We start from the raw sequence: 16584 nt of genomic DNA, 5'->3' as shown, positions 1-16584 counted from the left end.
GCACAGAAATTTATTGCAATCATTTAAGTGTAAAGCTTGTCTATGGGCCTAATAAACTACCCTCAGTTCACCTAATCTTACCCCAAATTTAAGGATATAATTTATTTTTGAGATTTAATCATGTTTTCAAACAGTGTACAAATAATGCTATCAGCCCTCTTCCACACGTTAGTTTATGATTTGTCAAACGAGAAAGAAGAAGCAAAGAGTTCAACAACTCTCTCTCTGAAACACTTGGGCAGCTGGCTGGCTGGCTCCTGCTGGACCACACATCTGACATCTCAGCTGGGGCAGGTTGAGTCCGGAAGCAGGAGTAACTGGCAGTGTAATGAAATGACTGCATTGCCTTTCAGATGGACCTGGAGGTCAAGCCAGTTTATTTGTTTTTAATTTAACTAAAATGATAGGCTGGTTGAAAGATTGCTTTGTTGGTAGGGATCTTTTGAATAGCCATACAAACCTCTTGGTCTCTCTCTTCCTTTCCTCCAACCCCTGTCCCCATTTGCAGGATTAGAAAAGCACATTAATCTTGCCAGCGTTGTCAGGAATGATCAGCGAGTTTTATTAAAAGCGTTGGGATTGCCTGAAAGGCCCCCTTGTCTGAGTTTGCAATGAGAGAAGCATGTTAAGAACTTGGGGCACATTGTCGGGACCCCTTGCCTTGCCCATTGGACTATGAGCTGACATCCCCGGAAGAAGCACAGAAGCCCTCCTTTGTTGAAGGGATTTCACCGGTGGACAGAAGTGAGCTGGCCCCATCGGCATGAGCTCCGTGAGCTGGGGTGGGCTGCCAGCCCTGCTGCTGCTGCTGCTCCTGGGCTGGGCCAGCCCCACCTTCATCAGCGTGAACCGTGGGGTCAGGGTGATGAAGGGCAGCTCTGCCTTCCTGTCGGGAGATGACCTGGAGTTTGCCATCCCCAAAGAGAAAGATGCTTGCAAAGTGGAAGTCGTGATGAATGAGCCAATAACCCAGAGGGTTGGGAAGCTCACTCCACAGGTAGGTCATGCCCCAGATTTTCTCTTCAGTAGTGTGTGTGAATGGGAGTGTGCGAGAGTGTGTGTGTGTGTGTGGGGGGGGGGGTGGGTGGGGGGGAGAACACAAAACAGAGACAGCCCTCCAAGAGTTGAGGTAGGCAGTCTCTGGTATGGTGAGACACAGTTAGTCTTTATGGGTTATCCCTGCCCCACATGATCTCACCCATTGCTCATCAGGGCACCTTTGGATGAGATATCAGGATTTCAAGGCATTCTTAGGACACACCTGTGACCACAGAATTGCAAAGTAAAACGGGAAGACATTTTCCTTGGTTAGCATCACTTGAATATTCCTTTGAGTAACGGAAGAGATGTGGGAAAGAGGTGAAGATAAATATTCACTGTTCTCCAAAAATGTCAGCATAAATTTTTTTCCTTTACTCAGAACCCAAGAGATCTTGTCATTTCAGGGAATTTTATGCCCAATCCTTTTCTAGGGTGAATAATTGACTTCTAATTCATTGAACTTAAAAAAATCTATAAGATCATATATTGTATTTGCTGAAACTTGGAGTTTATTTGCATACACAATAGAAATATTGCTTCCGGTTTTATTACTCGTTTCTACTGTGGTTTAATTATCCTCCCAATGTAAACAATTTCGAGAATATTCAACATTGGCTGCTGCTTCTGGAAAAATCTTATCATTTCCACTTGCTGAACTGTGAACATTAATTTTATTCTTCATTTGAGTAAAGAACATATTCCTTCCATAAAGATGTTCAAAAGTGATAATGGAAGTTGTGGAGGTAGACTATAGAGACTTGGGTAGATGGTAGCTCAGATTGATATCTCTAGATATTCTATTTACGACACAAAGTTATGGTCCAATTCTGAAGCACTTCAGAATTCTGTGGAAGGCTCTCATGTTGGGAGTATTCCTGATGTGATAGTAAACAAATATTTCCCTCCAGTTTCCCACGAGCTTTGCTTTTGTCAGTCAAAGAGCTTCAGGTGGGCATCTAAAAAATGCTAGTATACAGTAATGGCCCCAGGTCCATAAGGGTTTCATAATTGTAGTATCTCCTCACTTTTTCTCAATACACCTGCAATCTGAAAATGTGTTTGATTGACACCTATCACTCAAGGAGAAAGGAGAGCCCCAGATGGGCAGGTGACATAAATAAGCTCAGCTGCAAGCAATGGAGACCCAACAACAGGGACAGGGGTCATAAAAAACAAACAAACAAACAAAAACCCCTTGGAGTTTTGGGAGCAGTAAGATAGGATCCTAATCCTTGGGGACTGGGGTCCCCAGATGGATATGTGTAGGTGCTTTATAAAGACTGATGAACTGATAATTTGGTACCCCTTCCAATCAATCTATTTAAAAAATGTCCAACATTTATTTTGAAGTGAGAATGAATATTTTGTGGGGGAAGAAGAGAAGAAAAAGTCCTCCTAGTAGCATGCTGGGGCCACCTTTGGTCTAGCTCCTTCTCAAGCATGCACCCCCCACTGAGCAAAACAAAAGCCCTGTTCTTCACCAGATTCTCTTTCCCTACAAAGCGCTTTGGGAAGGAGGTGCTGTTACTTCAGTCAGCCTATGAGGGGTATCTTCTTCCCATCCCAAAGAGCCTATCACTTCTAAATATATATAGCACTTTTTCTGAGAGCAATGGAATTGTCTCTTGGATATTTCCAATGATGTTTCAGTGGTCCTCACCATTTTTAAAAAATATATATTTTATTGATTTTTTTGCAGAGAGGAAGAGAGAGGGATAGAGAGCTAGAAACATGGATGAGAGAGAATCATCAATCAGCCTCCTGCACATCCCCCGCTGGGGATGTGCCCGCAACCAAGGCACATGCCCTTTACCGGAATCGAACCTGGGACCCTTCAGTCCACAGGCCGACGCTCTATCCACTGAGCCAAATGGGCCTCGGCATCACCATTTTTTTTTTTTTTTTTTTTGTGGTCCTCACCATTTGGCTGACTGTGAGGCACTGGAGAGCAAAAAGGGATCTAAAATTAGATTAAAAAAAAAAAAAAAGCCCTTTGGTCACAAGGATGAACAACAATAAATCAAAACAACAAACAAGTCCTAAATGTTCAGCGTATTTCCGTAGGTAAATTTGACATCTCGAATAGATTTATATCATATAAAGTAGATGTGTGATTTGCACCTTCTAAAATGTTTCCTATGGGAAGGGAATTCATTAAAATGTGAATTTTCATCACCTTTTTTGGGTCAAATAGTAGAATTTTGTATCTTAAAGAAATCTAGATATCCGGAAAGCTTTGTTTCTCAAACTGCCAGGTCATCTTCCTATTTTTATTATGATAATTTAAACAAAAACAAGATTGCCAAGTAAAGTATACTTTTTTGAAAAGTGCACTTGTTTTTAATCCAGATTGATTGAGCTTGCTCCAGGGATTTATTTCTTATGGGGTTTTTGAAATGAAGCAAAGCCAAGTACACACACACACACACACACACACACACACACACCACACCACACACACAGCCTACACATTATTCTTTAATAGATCTTAGTAGGATGTTGAAAGCAAGGCTTATGTGAACCCATTTCTAGCAAGATGACTGTATTAACAACACCCTGCTGGGTAATGAACAGTTTTATTTGATTTGCACAGGAAATGTTTTGTTTAACATCTGTTCAATTAGTGTTTTCATTTCATTACTGAAGTTTGTCCTAGGACCAACAGGTTCATTTTCCTATTGGATATTTGGAAAGGGATTTCAATTGGTAAACATCAGTATCTTCTGTTTAGACAACCCTCCTGATATAGTCAATTAGATAAGGTCAATGGCAGTGGATTTTTTTTATTTTTTAAATTATTTATTTATTTATTTTTTATGTTTTAGGGCAAGACTTCCTTACACACAGCCCTTCTCACACCTGTCCCAAATCAAAAAATTTCCTGGGTAGAAAAACACCCAGGTTTGGTGCTGAGCTTGCTCTTTTGTGTAAGAAATACAGCAGTAAGAAAACATTTCTAGTTTGAACCAGTTTACTGTCATTAAAGTGAGTAATGAGTTAGGAATGTGTGACAATTTAATTATAAATTGTAATTGAAAAGCAGTTGAAGTGGAAAAAAACAAAGCTAGACAGTAATTAGAAAAGGATTTAGCTCTTTTTTGTTTTAGTTAGTAAATTTATGGACAATTATGGTTGTCGCCTTTTATAAAAGGAAAACATATTACGAAACATAAAACAGATGTTTCTTTTAACAAAACAGATTGTCTCTTTATTACCCTGACTATTTGTCAATGATATGGGAAAGGTCTTTCCTTTATTCCCTCTTTGTTGTAAATTAGAAAGAGGAACCAATGATGTCTGTGGGAAAAGATCATTTGTATTAGTGGTAAAGTCTTCTCAGAGTGTGTTGTCTGTAAATGTTCAAAGCTATAACGAGGTACAGGCTAAACATCATGAACTCAACAGTGATGATGTGTGAATACCTCAAGGGAACAGTAAGTCCTCACTTAACATCATCAATAAGTTCGGATACTTTATGCTAAACGACGTGTAACAAAACCAGTTTTACCATAGGCTAATTGATACAAACAAGAGTTAAGGTCTTACTGCATCTCATCAGTGTTACAACAAAATGACATTGAAAGAAACAACTTTATCTAAGGACCTGCTGTGTTTCTAGAACTCTACCAAGTCAGAGTGGGCAGAATGAGGGTCATGGGATAGGTGGAATGAGAAAAGACATCTTTTAAAAATTAGAATTCTCAGTTCTGAATGAGGTGATCCAGTTAATTATAATTTTATTTGAATAGAAGTAATTGCCTTTAGGTTGCTATTTGTCTTAGCAACCATTTCTGTTATTACATAAAAAATAAAAGTGGTCTCCCTAAAGTAGATGAGAAACAACTGTGGGTCAGGTTTGGCTCTGATTAACCACATTAATGTCCATAGTTAGTGCCTTTGTTTTTTTTTAATTTAATATAAAAAAGCTATTTGGAAAAGGAATGAATTAAAGGAGAATAAAAAAATATATACAGAACTCATCCAGTGTATTCATGGGTTTGGTAATGCATGCCTTTTCATGAACATGGTAGACCTCTCTTACCCAACTGCTATGAACTATGAACTCCTGAGGAGTGTGGGTAAATAACATTTTGATTTATGAAACCATATTTCAAATGCACTGTAGACTTAAAAAGGTAATTATTTATAGAATGATGAGTGGGCATGGGGGTGGGTAAAGGTGGTGGTGTTTAAAACACACACACACACACACACACACACACACACACACAACAACAACAACAACAACAGACAAGATGTTAACCATAATTTCTCAAGTAGTACTCTACTCACTGCTGGAAAAATTAACTCTTGTACAAATTTTCTCATAGATATTTATCCATTTCTTCATGTGAACTAGGTCTTTGACTGCCATTTCCTTCCCAATGAAGTAAAGTATATTCACAATGGGTGCCCAATTCTTGATGAAGACACAGTAAAGCTTAGACTTTACAGGTAAGCATTGCACATTTCTTTGCACTTAGACTTTACAGGTAAGCATTGCACATTTCTTTGCACTTTACAGGTAAGCATTGCACATTTCTTTGCACATTTCTTTGCTAGGTAGTTATTCTGGGCCCTTCTTTTTCTGTGGATAGGTATTACCATGGAGGAGTTACTAGATTCCAAACAAGAAAGCAATCAGTACAAACTGGAAACCAGGATGGGTGAGGCAAGAATTGTAGCCAATGTTCAGTCTTCTTTATTTGTATCATCCTTCTTGGGGCTTTTCTGTGACAAATAATTAGCCCTGTCCTGTTCCCCGTTAGGGTCCTTGTATAGGTATCTCTGGATCCAACTATCCCCTTATAATAGGAAATGGAAATTATACTAGTAAATTATAAATTCTTAATGAGAATTTGGATGAATATATGTCCAAAAATTCAGCAAAATTATTCCTTCTGATGAGCAGCTGCTTAGTTATAAGAAGTTTACCATCTGTTTTTTAAATGTATTAGATAATATCACTCAGCCATAAAAAAGAATGAAATCTTGCCATCTTCAACAACATGGAAGGACCTAGAGAGTATTGTGCTGAGTGAAATAAGTCAGACGGAGGAAGACAAATACCATGTGATTTAACTTATATGTGGAATCTAAAAAAAAAACACCCAAAATAAATGAATAAGCAGAGCAGAAACAGACTCATAGATACAGAGAACATCTTGATGGTTGCCAGATGGAAGGGGATTGGGGAGATAGGTGAAATAGGTGAAGAGATTAAGAAGTACAAACTGGTAGTTACAGAATAATCACAGCAGTGTAAAGAACAGCATAGGGAATATAGTCAATAATATTGTAACAACTGTGTATGGTGTCAGGTGGGCAATAGATTTATCGAGGTGATCACTTCATAACTTATATGAATGTCTAATCACTCTGTTGTATACCTGAAACTAATATAATGTATGGCAACTGTAATTGAAACGTAAAAATTATTTAAAAAAATAGAATAAAAGGGGATTTTGGGGATGGAAAAAAAAAGGTACCCAAGCACCAATAAATTTTGCCTTTGCTTTGTTCTCCCCACAGATTTACTGAGACAGACACTTTCACAGAAACCTTTATCCTGCGTGTCTATCTCCTGGAACCAGACTGTAACATCATCCATATGAGTAACAATGTCCTGGAGGTGTCTGAATTCTACGGCCTGTCCCGAGCCATTGATAAGAACCTGCTTAGCTTTGATTATGAGAGGACACCTACCTTGGAGTGTACAGTCAGGCTGGACCCTGCGGGCACTTGGCTGCCAGCCCATGGCCAGGTGGTTATGGTGGAGCCTGGGCCAGAAGAACCTCGTGGAGATCAGCCACACAGTTTTTTCCCTAAGTCTCGTACGAAATGTTTTGATAATTATCTGAGGGTTACTAACACTGACAAAAATATCTGTAAATGGTCATCTTCCACTACGAGAGTGTTTTGCTTAGTCTAATTTGTAGCTGGTTGAAACAATGTAGGGTAGTGGTGAAGAGTAGGGACTTTGGAGTCAAAGAGATCTGAGCTTGAAAATTGCCTCTGCTATTTATTTCCTGTGTGATTGTATTTAACCTATACAAGCCTCTATGTAATGGGCAAGGACAATAGCTGTTCCATAGGATTGTATAAGGACGGAGTAAATGAGCACACAGTACTTCACACAGTATGGGTCATAGTCAGTGCTCAAAAAATGTCAGCTGTTATTCACATCAGAGATGGCGTTGGTATTAAGAGTAGTTGGTGTATTCATTAAGTATTATTAGATTATGAGCAGGTTTGAGGTAGAGCTGGTGGGCATCAGCCAATGGTTTAAATCAGGAAGAGTTAATAGATCATTTTCTTCTGTTATTCATTTAATCAAGATATTTTGAACAACTCCTATATGACTAATAGTGTTCTAGGCATGATGGGAAGACCAAGAAATATAAGGGGTAATCATAGACATAGTAACACCTTGAGACTGGACAGCAGTTTACAGATAAAGACATGTTTATGCATGCCATTGCATTCAATCTTCTGGTTAAGAAGTAGAATATCCATTTTGTACTTTTGAGAAATATATAGAAGGCCATTCAAAAAAATGACAGGAAGACTGTTATAGAGGTGATTATGGTTTTCAGTGGAAGGGAGCAGGTTGGTTCAGTTGGTCAAAGAATGCTTAAGAGGAAATTCACTAAAAGAGTAAGTGGACCTGGAAAGGTATGCAGGGACTCCAGTATGTGACAAGCACGATGGGGAGAGAATGTCAGTGAGTAGATCAGCCTGATAGAGAGAGATTGCATGATGGATCCATGGAAGTGGCTGCTGTAAAGGAAGACTGTGGCTGGGCTTGGGAAGGCTTACAGTGAGCCCCTGGCTTATTTGTCATAGATGTTCAAGCACCAGAAAATGCATTTTATTATTTTTTTTCCCTCAGTGTAACTTCTGGTGGACAAGGATCTCATGCAACAACTGGTCAACTATTCTTTTTAGTAAAGGAAATTATAGGCTTTAAGAATAATAACAACACACTCAGCGAATGATTGGAGGGTACACATGAGTATTGTTAGGGGCAGTGAAAGGGAATAAATATCCGCAGGAGGGAGGATTGGCTTTTAAATTTTACAATTGCATTGTTCAAATGACTATCTTAATTCAGTGCTATACATTCCAGAGCTGGGAACAGAACTCAGATGTCCAGGGGGAAGCTGTGCCCTGGGACTGAAGAGCATAGGAAGTCTGACGGTGAGCTGTGAGGAGTTCCTGCTGATGGGGCTTCGATATCAACATAAGGATCCTCCTTCTCCCAACATTGATTATATCTCCATCCGACTGGACCTCACAGATAGCAGGAGTAAGATCGTATACAAGGTAGAGTTTGGGTTATGTGTCTGTGTCCCCAGCTGATTCACAAAAAGAGAGCCAGTTCCATGGAGGTGAAATGTTGGTTCCCATGTCAGGGAGAGTGTGGATGGAACTGTTAAGTGATTTGTTAGAACTGTAGGCTTGTTTATTCTGCCAGTAAGTGCTCGATACAGCAGTTTTTAGATATAATCCTATATAATAAAAGGCTAATATGCAAATAGACCGAATGGTGGAATGACCGGTTGCTATGATACACACTGACCACCAGGGGGCAGATGCTCAATGCAGGAGCTGCCCCCTCATGGTCAGTGGGCTCCCACAGTGGGAGTGGTGCTCAGCCAGAAGCTGGACTCATGGCTGGGGAGCACAGTAGCAGTGGTGGGAGCCTCTCCCACCTTCGAAGCATTTGCTAAGGATGTCTAACTGCCAGCTTAGGCCCACTCCCTGCTGTTAGTCAACCCCCTTAGGGCTCTTGGACTATGAGAGGTCACAGGCCAGGCTGAGGCCTCCCCCACTCCACCCAATGCACAAATCTTGTGCACCAAGCCTTTAGTGCCAGTAACAGTGTACCAGCTAAGCAGCTTAGCGGTTTTCTCTGGACTGGGGCCAGTTTCATGCTTCTCTTCTTCCCCTCGCCCTCCTTCCATATTCTTCAGCTAGTCTTTGACCTTTTGTAACACCTCTTTGATGCCTCACTTCCCCCTTCTTTATTAGAACCACGTTTCAGCTGTTAGGGAAAATCAGGGTCTACCCACTCTGTGAGGCCACGAAAACTGAGAGGGAGGGAACCTCAGCCCCTATGTTATGGGTGTAGCAGATTATGTCCTTTAACTCCTTTGGATTTTGAGGGGGAGGACTGGATCATGAAGGAGACAGGCCTCCAATAGCCTCCTCCATCTTACAATTTCTTTTAAGCTCTCATGTCCTTTCCTCTTCTTACTCTCTTCACATTGAAATGATGACATAAAGTGGAATCAACTTATCTGAAATATTTAACATGCTACTATACTGATTCATGTATTCTACAATTTATTGATTTGGGTAGTTGAGGAGATTGTAGCATATGAAACAGTTTGGATTTTTGCTGATATCCAATAATCCACTATTGCATTTGTGAAAGACCTTCATTGCTCACAGTATGATTTCTCACTAGGCTTTCTCCTGTGATCCAAACATTGAACATTATTATTCCTCAGGAATTGATAAGACATGATAAAATATGATCAGAAAATTTTAGAATAAAGATTTGGAAAAAACTTTGAGATAGATTTGAGTCTAACATTTAATAGTTAAGATCATGATGCTGGACACAGATGGTCTTGTTTTAAATGTCTACTTAACTAGCTGTGTAACTTTGAACTTTATGCTTTATTTCTTTAATCTTAAAGTGGGGGTAATAATACCTACTTTTTAGAATAATCGAGAGAATTAAATGATGTAATACTTATAAAGAAGCCTGGCACATAATAAGCACCAGACAAAAGCCAGTTAAAAAATCACCCACTAAAAGAACCTGGTCATCAGCCAGGTTTAAAGTCACTGGTTTAATCCATCTTATTGTATAGTTATGGCCAGAGGAATTGTATACCTTGCCCAAACATACACAGCTCTTTTATGGTGGAGCCAAGACTAAACTCTTGGTCTCCTAACTACTAGTAGATGTCTTCTGCTTGTTTTGATGTGAAACTTCTTTACTTTTAATGCTTTCTTAGCTCCATTAAAAAAAAAAAAAAAAAAAAAAAAAAAAAAAGTAGATCCTTTTTTTTTTACTTGGTTGATTTTTCTTTTCCTCTTTTTTTCTTTCTATACTGAGTTAGAGCTTTATTTACATTTTCAGATCAGTTTTATTGGGAGTTGACCCGTTTAAAGCATCTTCTTAGTTTATTTAGAGTTAACCTAATTCATAGACAATTTGGCATGTCATACAACAGATTCTCTTATGAATATAAAATTAATACGCTCACTGCAAAGAGCATTTAAAAAACAAAACAAAACATGGAAAGCAAAGAGGAAGAAATAAAACTAGCTATATTTCTACCACTTTCAGATACACACATACACTCACAAACATATACACACTTGTACACCAAAGTTAGACATGTACACCAAAGTTAGTTTTGTTTTATGGAGTAAAACTTATGCTCTATTTAAAATTTTATATTTTTATTATTTTTATGCTTGTATAAATCTATCCTTATCAAATTATTTTACCAATAAACTTTTTTTCTAAAAATTTAAAGGTTTTCTTGTTTATGTTTGCCTCTCTAATCCACCTACAACAAATTTTTATTATATTTTGAAACACAGAAATTGTGTTTTCCAAGTAGCAAAAATTGTCAACGCTATTGTTGATAATTAACCTGTTAACCTTGATTTTCAATGATTCTTTTGTTGTACAGAAATATTACTATAATATTTCAAAGCTAGCTCTTTTGTTCCTAGATTAGCCTAGAATCCCCTATGTATTATTATCAGGATTCAATTAAAACTACAAGTTATTTGGGGAAGAATTGGGACATTAGAACATTTACTATATTTAGTCTTTTCACCCAGAAGTGAGGTGTCTTACTTCATCTAGGCAAATGTTCTTTGATATGTCTCTTTAAAGTTTTCAGTTTTCTTCATGCATGTTGACCACACTTAGTAAATCTAGTCCTAGGCAGTTATTTATTTATTTATTTTTAACTTATTGGGAATGGTTCCCCCCTCTATTATATCTTCTAATTGGTTACTGATGAAAAATAGGAAAATGATTTTTTTGGGTATAATTTTCTTCTCTCTGGCTTTTATTCTTGGATTCAATTATTCTAAGAACGTTTCAATTCTTTGGGCTTTTACAAACCATAATTATATCTTTTACTAATCATGATAATTTTATCTTTCCTTTTTCAGTAATTATTCCTGTTATTTCTGGTCTCTTCTCCACTGAGTTGGCCAGCATAATATTAAGTATAATATGCTTATTAGAAGCCTTGTCTTGTATAAATTATCATATCAACTGCCCACTCTATTTTTTTTTTCTTTTTAGTGCTTCTTGCCTTGGATTTTTACCTTTCTTTGAAATTGATATGGTCACTTTTGCTTTTTTATTTTCTTACATGATAACTTTGGATCATCCTTTTACTTCTAACCTTTGTATATAATTTTATTTTAAATGCTTCTTGTGCAAGACACACATAATTAGATATTTAATTTCAAAATATTTGTCTTGAAAAAAAGGAACATAAGCTATATTTTTATAATAATAGACATATAAAGGTGTTTTTTTTTTCCTTTTGTTTTTTGCTTTTCTTAGTAAAAAGCTGCCTTACACAACAGGCTAAATTTTCTCTGTCTTTATCTGTACTTTTTGGAAATCCTTTATTCCACCTTGTGTTTAACCAGGATTAAATTCTAAATTTAAAAAAATTATTTAACCCATGTTTTTAATATTTAAAGTAAAAAACAAAACAAAACAAAACAAAAAACCAAGCTCACTGGCTCCTTCCTATAGATCAGCGTTTCCCAAACTTTTGACATATGTGTACCCCTTCTATAATTTTCGTAGCTCTGAGTACCCCTCATACTCATGAGAACATAGAATTAGGCACAGCTAAGCACGGTGCAGTGCATATCCCCACCAAACTCCGGTGCAACGCGTACCCCCACCAAACACTTCCCGTACCCCTGGGGGTACACGTACCACACTTTGGGAAACACTGCTAGATGATAAGGATTGATCCTATTTATCCCTTTTCCCAGCAGTTACCCAACTCTCAGGCTTTGTTTATGTAATCTGCAGTTTTAGGTCTAGCATATGATTGTTATCTCCTATTGTTTCTTACATAGTGTTATTTCTTACGTCTTCTATTTCAAGTAGGCTCTTTTGATATTTGTATTCATTTTCTTAACATGTTTATTTAGACTTAACTCTAGGTTTAATTGGTCATATTGTTCAGCACCAGTCCTTTTATATGGTGATTTCTCCATTTTTGAATTTTCAAATTATGAATGTTCGGATAGATCTTTAAATGGCATGTGAATACATTCTTTTGTCTTCATAAACCATGCATGGAGGTGGGGGTGCTGATTATCTTCCCTGTTTCTCTCTTGCAGGGCCCTCTTCTTTAGAGCTTTGCTGGCTAGTTGCTGAACCTCCAGGCTGTGGGGCAGGCTGTTTGGTGGGAGTGTGGGAGAGAGAAGTCTTGTTTGATCAGCCGCTATGCAATATGACCTCATGCTCTCTGAGTCTGCCAGATGTTTCAAGCTGCTCCTTTGTCTCTGGGGCAGTTTCATGGTTCATCTGGAGACACCCCTTAAGGGAGGTCTCTTTCCCCTGGATCTCTCGTCTCAGGAGGATGCATTTCTGGCCTGAGTGGTCACTTGAAATTCTTCCTGCAGCTCCTAGAATATGATTGTTACCTCCAGCTTCTTGCTGCGGGGATTCTTTGGCCTTTCAAGGATGCACCCTAAGGGTCAGGGTCCAGGGTGACCCCAGACCAACTCTCTGTCCTACTTGGCTTATATCTGGGAGCATTCTTGTATTTTATTTCCTGCCACACGCAAGCACTGTAGGCTGAGCCCAGCACAGCCAGCATTATTCTCCACCTCTGGCCACATAGCTTCCTCTGTGTGTTCCAGCATCAGCTCTCTGTGTGTTCCACCTGTAAAAGACACAATTTTAAGGCTGGTCTGGAGGAAACTTCTCTTCTGACACCCGAGACAAAGGATGTAGGGTTGTCCTACCCTTCCTCTTTGTGTGGCTTTGGGTGTCGGGGGAGTGACTCAGCACAACCAAGCACTCCTCTCTCTAACAAGCTCTCTTTCTCTTACCTCTCTCAACCCTTTTATATTCTTATAGTGGGTGAGAGGGTTTGTTAAACTCTGCCCATAATATCGGTCTCACATTCACATTAAAATCTGATATTTTTCTTATTGGAAGTTCAATTGTGACAGAGCTCCCCCAAAATTCCATTTGTAACTCTCTGTTATGTACAAAATAGCACTCATTGTTCAATAGCCAGTGTTCAGCAGTATTAAACCAACTTGACTCTGATCATCGAGCCTGGTTCTCTCCACAGGGGGAAACATCAAATCCTATGATAACCACCATCTCCTGCTAGGAGGATGCTTCCCGCCTGTAGCACTTGCTGCTACTTCAGGTCCCATCATGCACAGTTCCTCTGGAGACCCGGGCTTGAACCCCCTTCCTCACAGCTCTCTCATTTGAGGAGGGCATGTTGCTAGCCTGAGTGGTCACGTGCAATCCTACTATGTGCTTCTCACTTGGAGACCCGGGGGTTTAACAAACTAGAAAACTGGTAACCATTTTTCAGTTGCACGAGTATCAAGTGATAAGCTCATTTTCTCTCCTTCTGCCTCTGTCTGATTTTAAGCTGCATGGCAGGACATGAGGGGGCACTTCCTGTCATGTACTTGGGGATCTATTATAGTATTCCCATGTTACAGCTGGGGAAGTGAGATTGGGGAGTTAAATAACTTGTCTAAAGTCGTGTAGATCATAAGTGGTGGAGATAGAATAAAAGCCCAGTTCTTTCTGATGCAAAAGTGGGTGCCATTTGTCAACATTGGTTATACACTGAGTGGCCAGATTATTATGCTCTCTGAACGCATAATAATCTGGCCACTCAGTGTGTGTGTGTGTGTGTGTGTGTGTATTAGAGGCCCAGTGCATAATTAATGCAAAGGTTGGGATTTGGCCAGCATGGCCAGGGAGAGGGGACATGGGCGGTTGGCCAGCCTGCCTGTTGGTCGAACTTCTGGTTGAAGGGACAATTTGCATATTAGCCTTTTATTATATAGGATTATATAGGATATACATTGAGTGGCCAGATTATTATGTGTTCAGAGATCATAATAATCTGGCCACTCAGTGTATATTAGAGTCACCAGACAGCTTTAATAATGACAGTTTTTCACCCACCCGGCGTGGCTCAGTATTTGAGCATTACTTATGAAGCAGGAGGTCCCAATGCAATTCCTGGTTAAGGCATATACACCGGTGGCAGGCTCAATCCCCAGTGGGGGGCGTGCAGGAGGCAGTTGATCAATGATTCTCTCATCATTGATATTTCTATCTCTCTTTTCCTCTCCTTTCCTCTCTGAAACCAATAAAAGTATATTATTAAAAAAATGCCAGTTTTCTGGTCCCCTCCTCAGAGCAATTAAATTAGAGGGAGGAGGAACGTGGGCATCAGAATGTGTTAAAAGTTCCCCCGGTGATTTCCTATACAGACAGGTGTCCGATCACTGCTAGATACACCCTCTAGGTTGTGGTTGTGTGTTAAGTGTCACACTGCTCATTCTGAGTGTTCCAGCTTTATTCACATCATTTCTCCCTTCCTGTTTTCTTTCTCCTTCCAAAGTCAGAGAGTGCGTGGCTGCCCGTCTACATCAGAGCTGGCATTCCTAACCAGGCTCCGAGGGCAGCGTTCATGGCCCTGTTTGTTCTGGAGGTGGACCAGTTCATCCTGACCTCTTTGACTACGTCAGTTCTGGACTGCGAAGAGGATGAGACCCCCAGGCCCTTGCTGGTGTTCAACATTACTAAAGCCCCACTGCAGGGCTTTGTGACGCACCTGTGGGACCACACCAGACCCATCTCCTCCTTCACCTGGAAAGACCTCAGTGACATGCAGATTGCCTATCAGCCTCCGAACAGCAGCCACTCGGAAAGGAGACATTATGAGGTAAGAAGGAAGGGAGACAAAACTTCCAGCCTATTTGGTAGTCAAAGTTACTTAAAAAAGCCACGTCCTTTAGCCTTGAGGTGAGTTTGTACATTCATTGCCCCAGAAGAGAAGCAATCACTGTCCATCTGGGTGCAAACTGGAATGCCCAGAGGAGCCGGGCTAGTGATGCAGATAGGCTAACCCTCCCAGAGGGACACTGTGGGGGACTGAGGAGCGAGCTGGTGCCTTTTGATGCAGCTGCAGCTCAGCTCCAGCTGATCCAGAGGTGCCTGGAGTTGCTCTAGCTCTTGTTTGTCAAGAAGAGTTGGAAGTCTATAATTTCTTTGTAAAAAGGTTTCAGTTTTTAAAGACAGAAAACATATTTAAATGTTGTTTTTTTTTAAAAAAAAATATTTTTATTCATTTCAGAGAGGAAGGAAGAGGGAGAGAGATAGAAACATCCATGATGAGAGAATCATGGGTCGGCTGCCTCCTGCAAGTCCCCCACTGGGGATCGAGCTCACAATCTGGGCATGTGCCCTTGACCGGAATTGAACCTGGGACCTTTCTGTTCGTAGGCCGATGCTCTATCCACTGAGCCAAACCAGCTAGGGCCATATTTAAACATTTTAAATATATTATGTCAGCCTCAAAATATTTCTAAGGGCCACATTTGGTCCAGGAACTGCTGCCCTCCACAGCCTTCCTGCATTTTACAGACCATTGAAGTTAGAGATGAGTTTTGTTTATAATTTTTAAATTCTTTTTTGTCTGCAGAAGTTTGATTAATAACACTGACTTGGGGTAGGCGATTCCATTGTCTCATATGATGACTAATTTCACTATCGAACACTTTTCATCAGGAAAATCTTTCCATTTAATCTAAGTCTTTCCTGCTCCCACTTCAGCCTTTTTCCTCTTGCTTTGTATCCAAAGGGGGTAGAGAACAGTGGTTACAGACTTGCATGTAATAACCCTTCACATACTTAAAAACCTACCAGCAAGCTGAAATTTAAATGAGCAGATCGATACGGACTTGAGTTCAGGTTTATTAAGGAAAAGGAGTGTCCCTGGGGTGACCCCATTGTCCTCCACCTAAGTTTGGCATTTGCAGCATTTAGTACCAAGGGCAGACAAAAGACTTCAGACTATAAGGGCTGCGTTTTGCCTTTTGCTTTGATTTCCTTCATTTCATAAAAGTAAGTGGCAGCTTTTGTTTCTTTCCTGCCCCTGCCTCTCATTCCTTCCATATTACCGAGTGATTTCTCATCAGCCATCAGGTTTACCTGCAGCTCATAAAGAAAGCGCTACTCTTCTGCTGCTTCCTGTGTGCGTTTTCTGGCATTGTGTCATGGAATCTCAGTGCAGCCTTTTCTCAGATCTGCGATATTTTTGTGAGACGGTAGCTCAGTGATCTCAGTGGGGACTATGCCCTGTTCCAATATTGTGGGCGGGAAGCCCTGCATCTCTGCAGAACTTTGCTCACTCAGCAGCCTGGGGTGGGGCTGCTGAGGGCAGAGACTAGGTCAGAGCCCCTGAGCCATCTGATCTT

The 16584-nt window shown here is 40.0% G+C and overlaps 1 protein-coding gene across 1 annotated transcript in view; it reads left to right on the top strand.

The window, feature by feature from the left end:
- Positions 1–693: 693 nt before the first annotated feature.
- Positions 694–16584, top strand: part of FREM1 (FRAS1 related extracellular matrix 1) — a 121018-nt gene continuing 105127 nt past the window's right edge. Inside the window, exons 1-5 of the mRNA XM_084898220.1 lie at positions 694–997; positions 5402–5496; positions 6574–6875; positions 8171–8367; positions 14727–15050. Coding sequence (XP_084754346.1) covers positions 764–997; positions 5402–5496; positions 6574–6875; positions 8171–8367; positions 14727–15050 — 1152 coding nt within the window. The 5' untranslated portion in view covers positions 694–763. The remainder of the gene's footprint in view (positions 998–5401; positions 5497–6573; positions 6876–8170; positions 8368–14726; positions 15051–16584) is intronic.

This window comes from Pipistrellus hanaki (assembly GCF_964339955.1).
Source record: "Pipistrellus hanaki genome assembly, chromosome: 11".
Taxonomy (NCBI): Eukaryota; Metazoa; Chordata; class Mammalia; order Chiroptera; family Vespertilionidae; genus Pipistrellus; species Pipistrellus hanaki.
The sequence above is the reverse complement of the archived record's forward strand: the minus strand, read 5'-3'. Positions and strand labels throughout refer to the sequence as shown.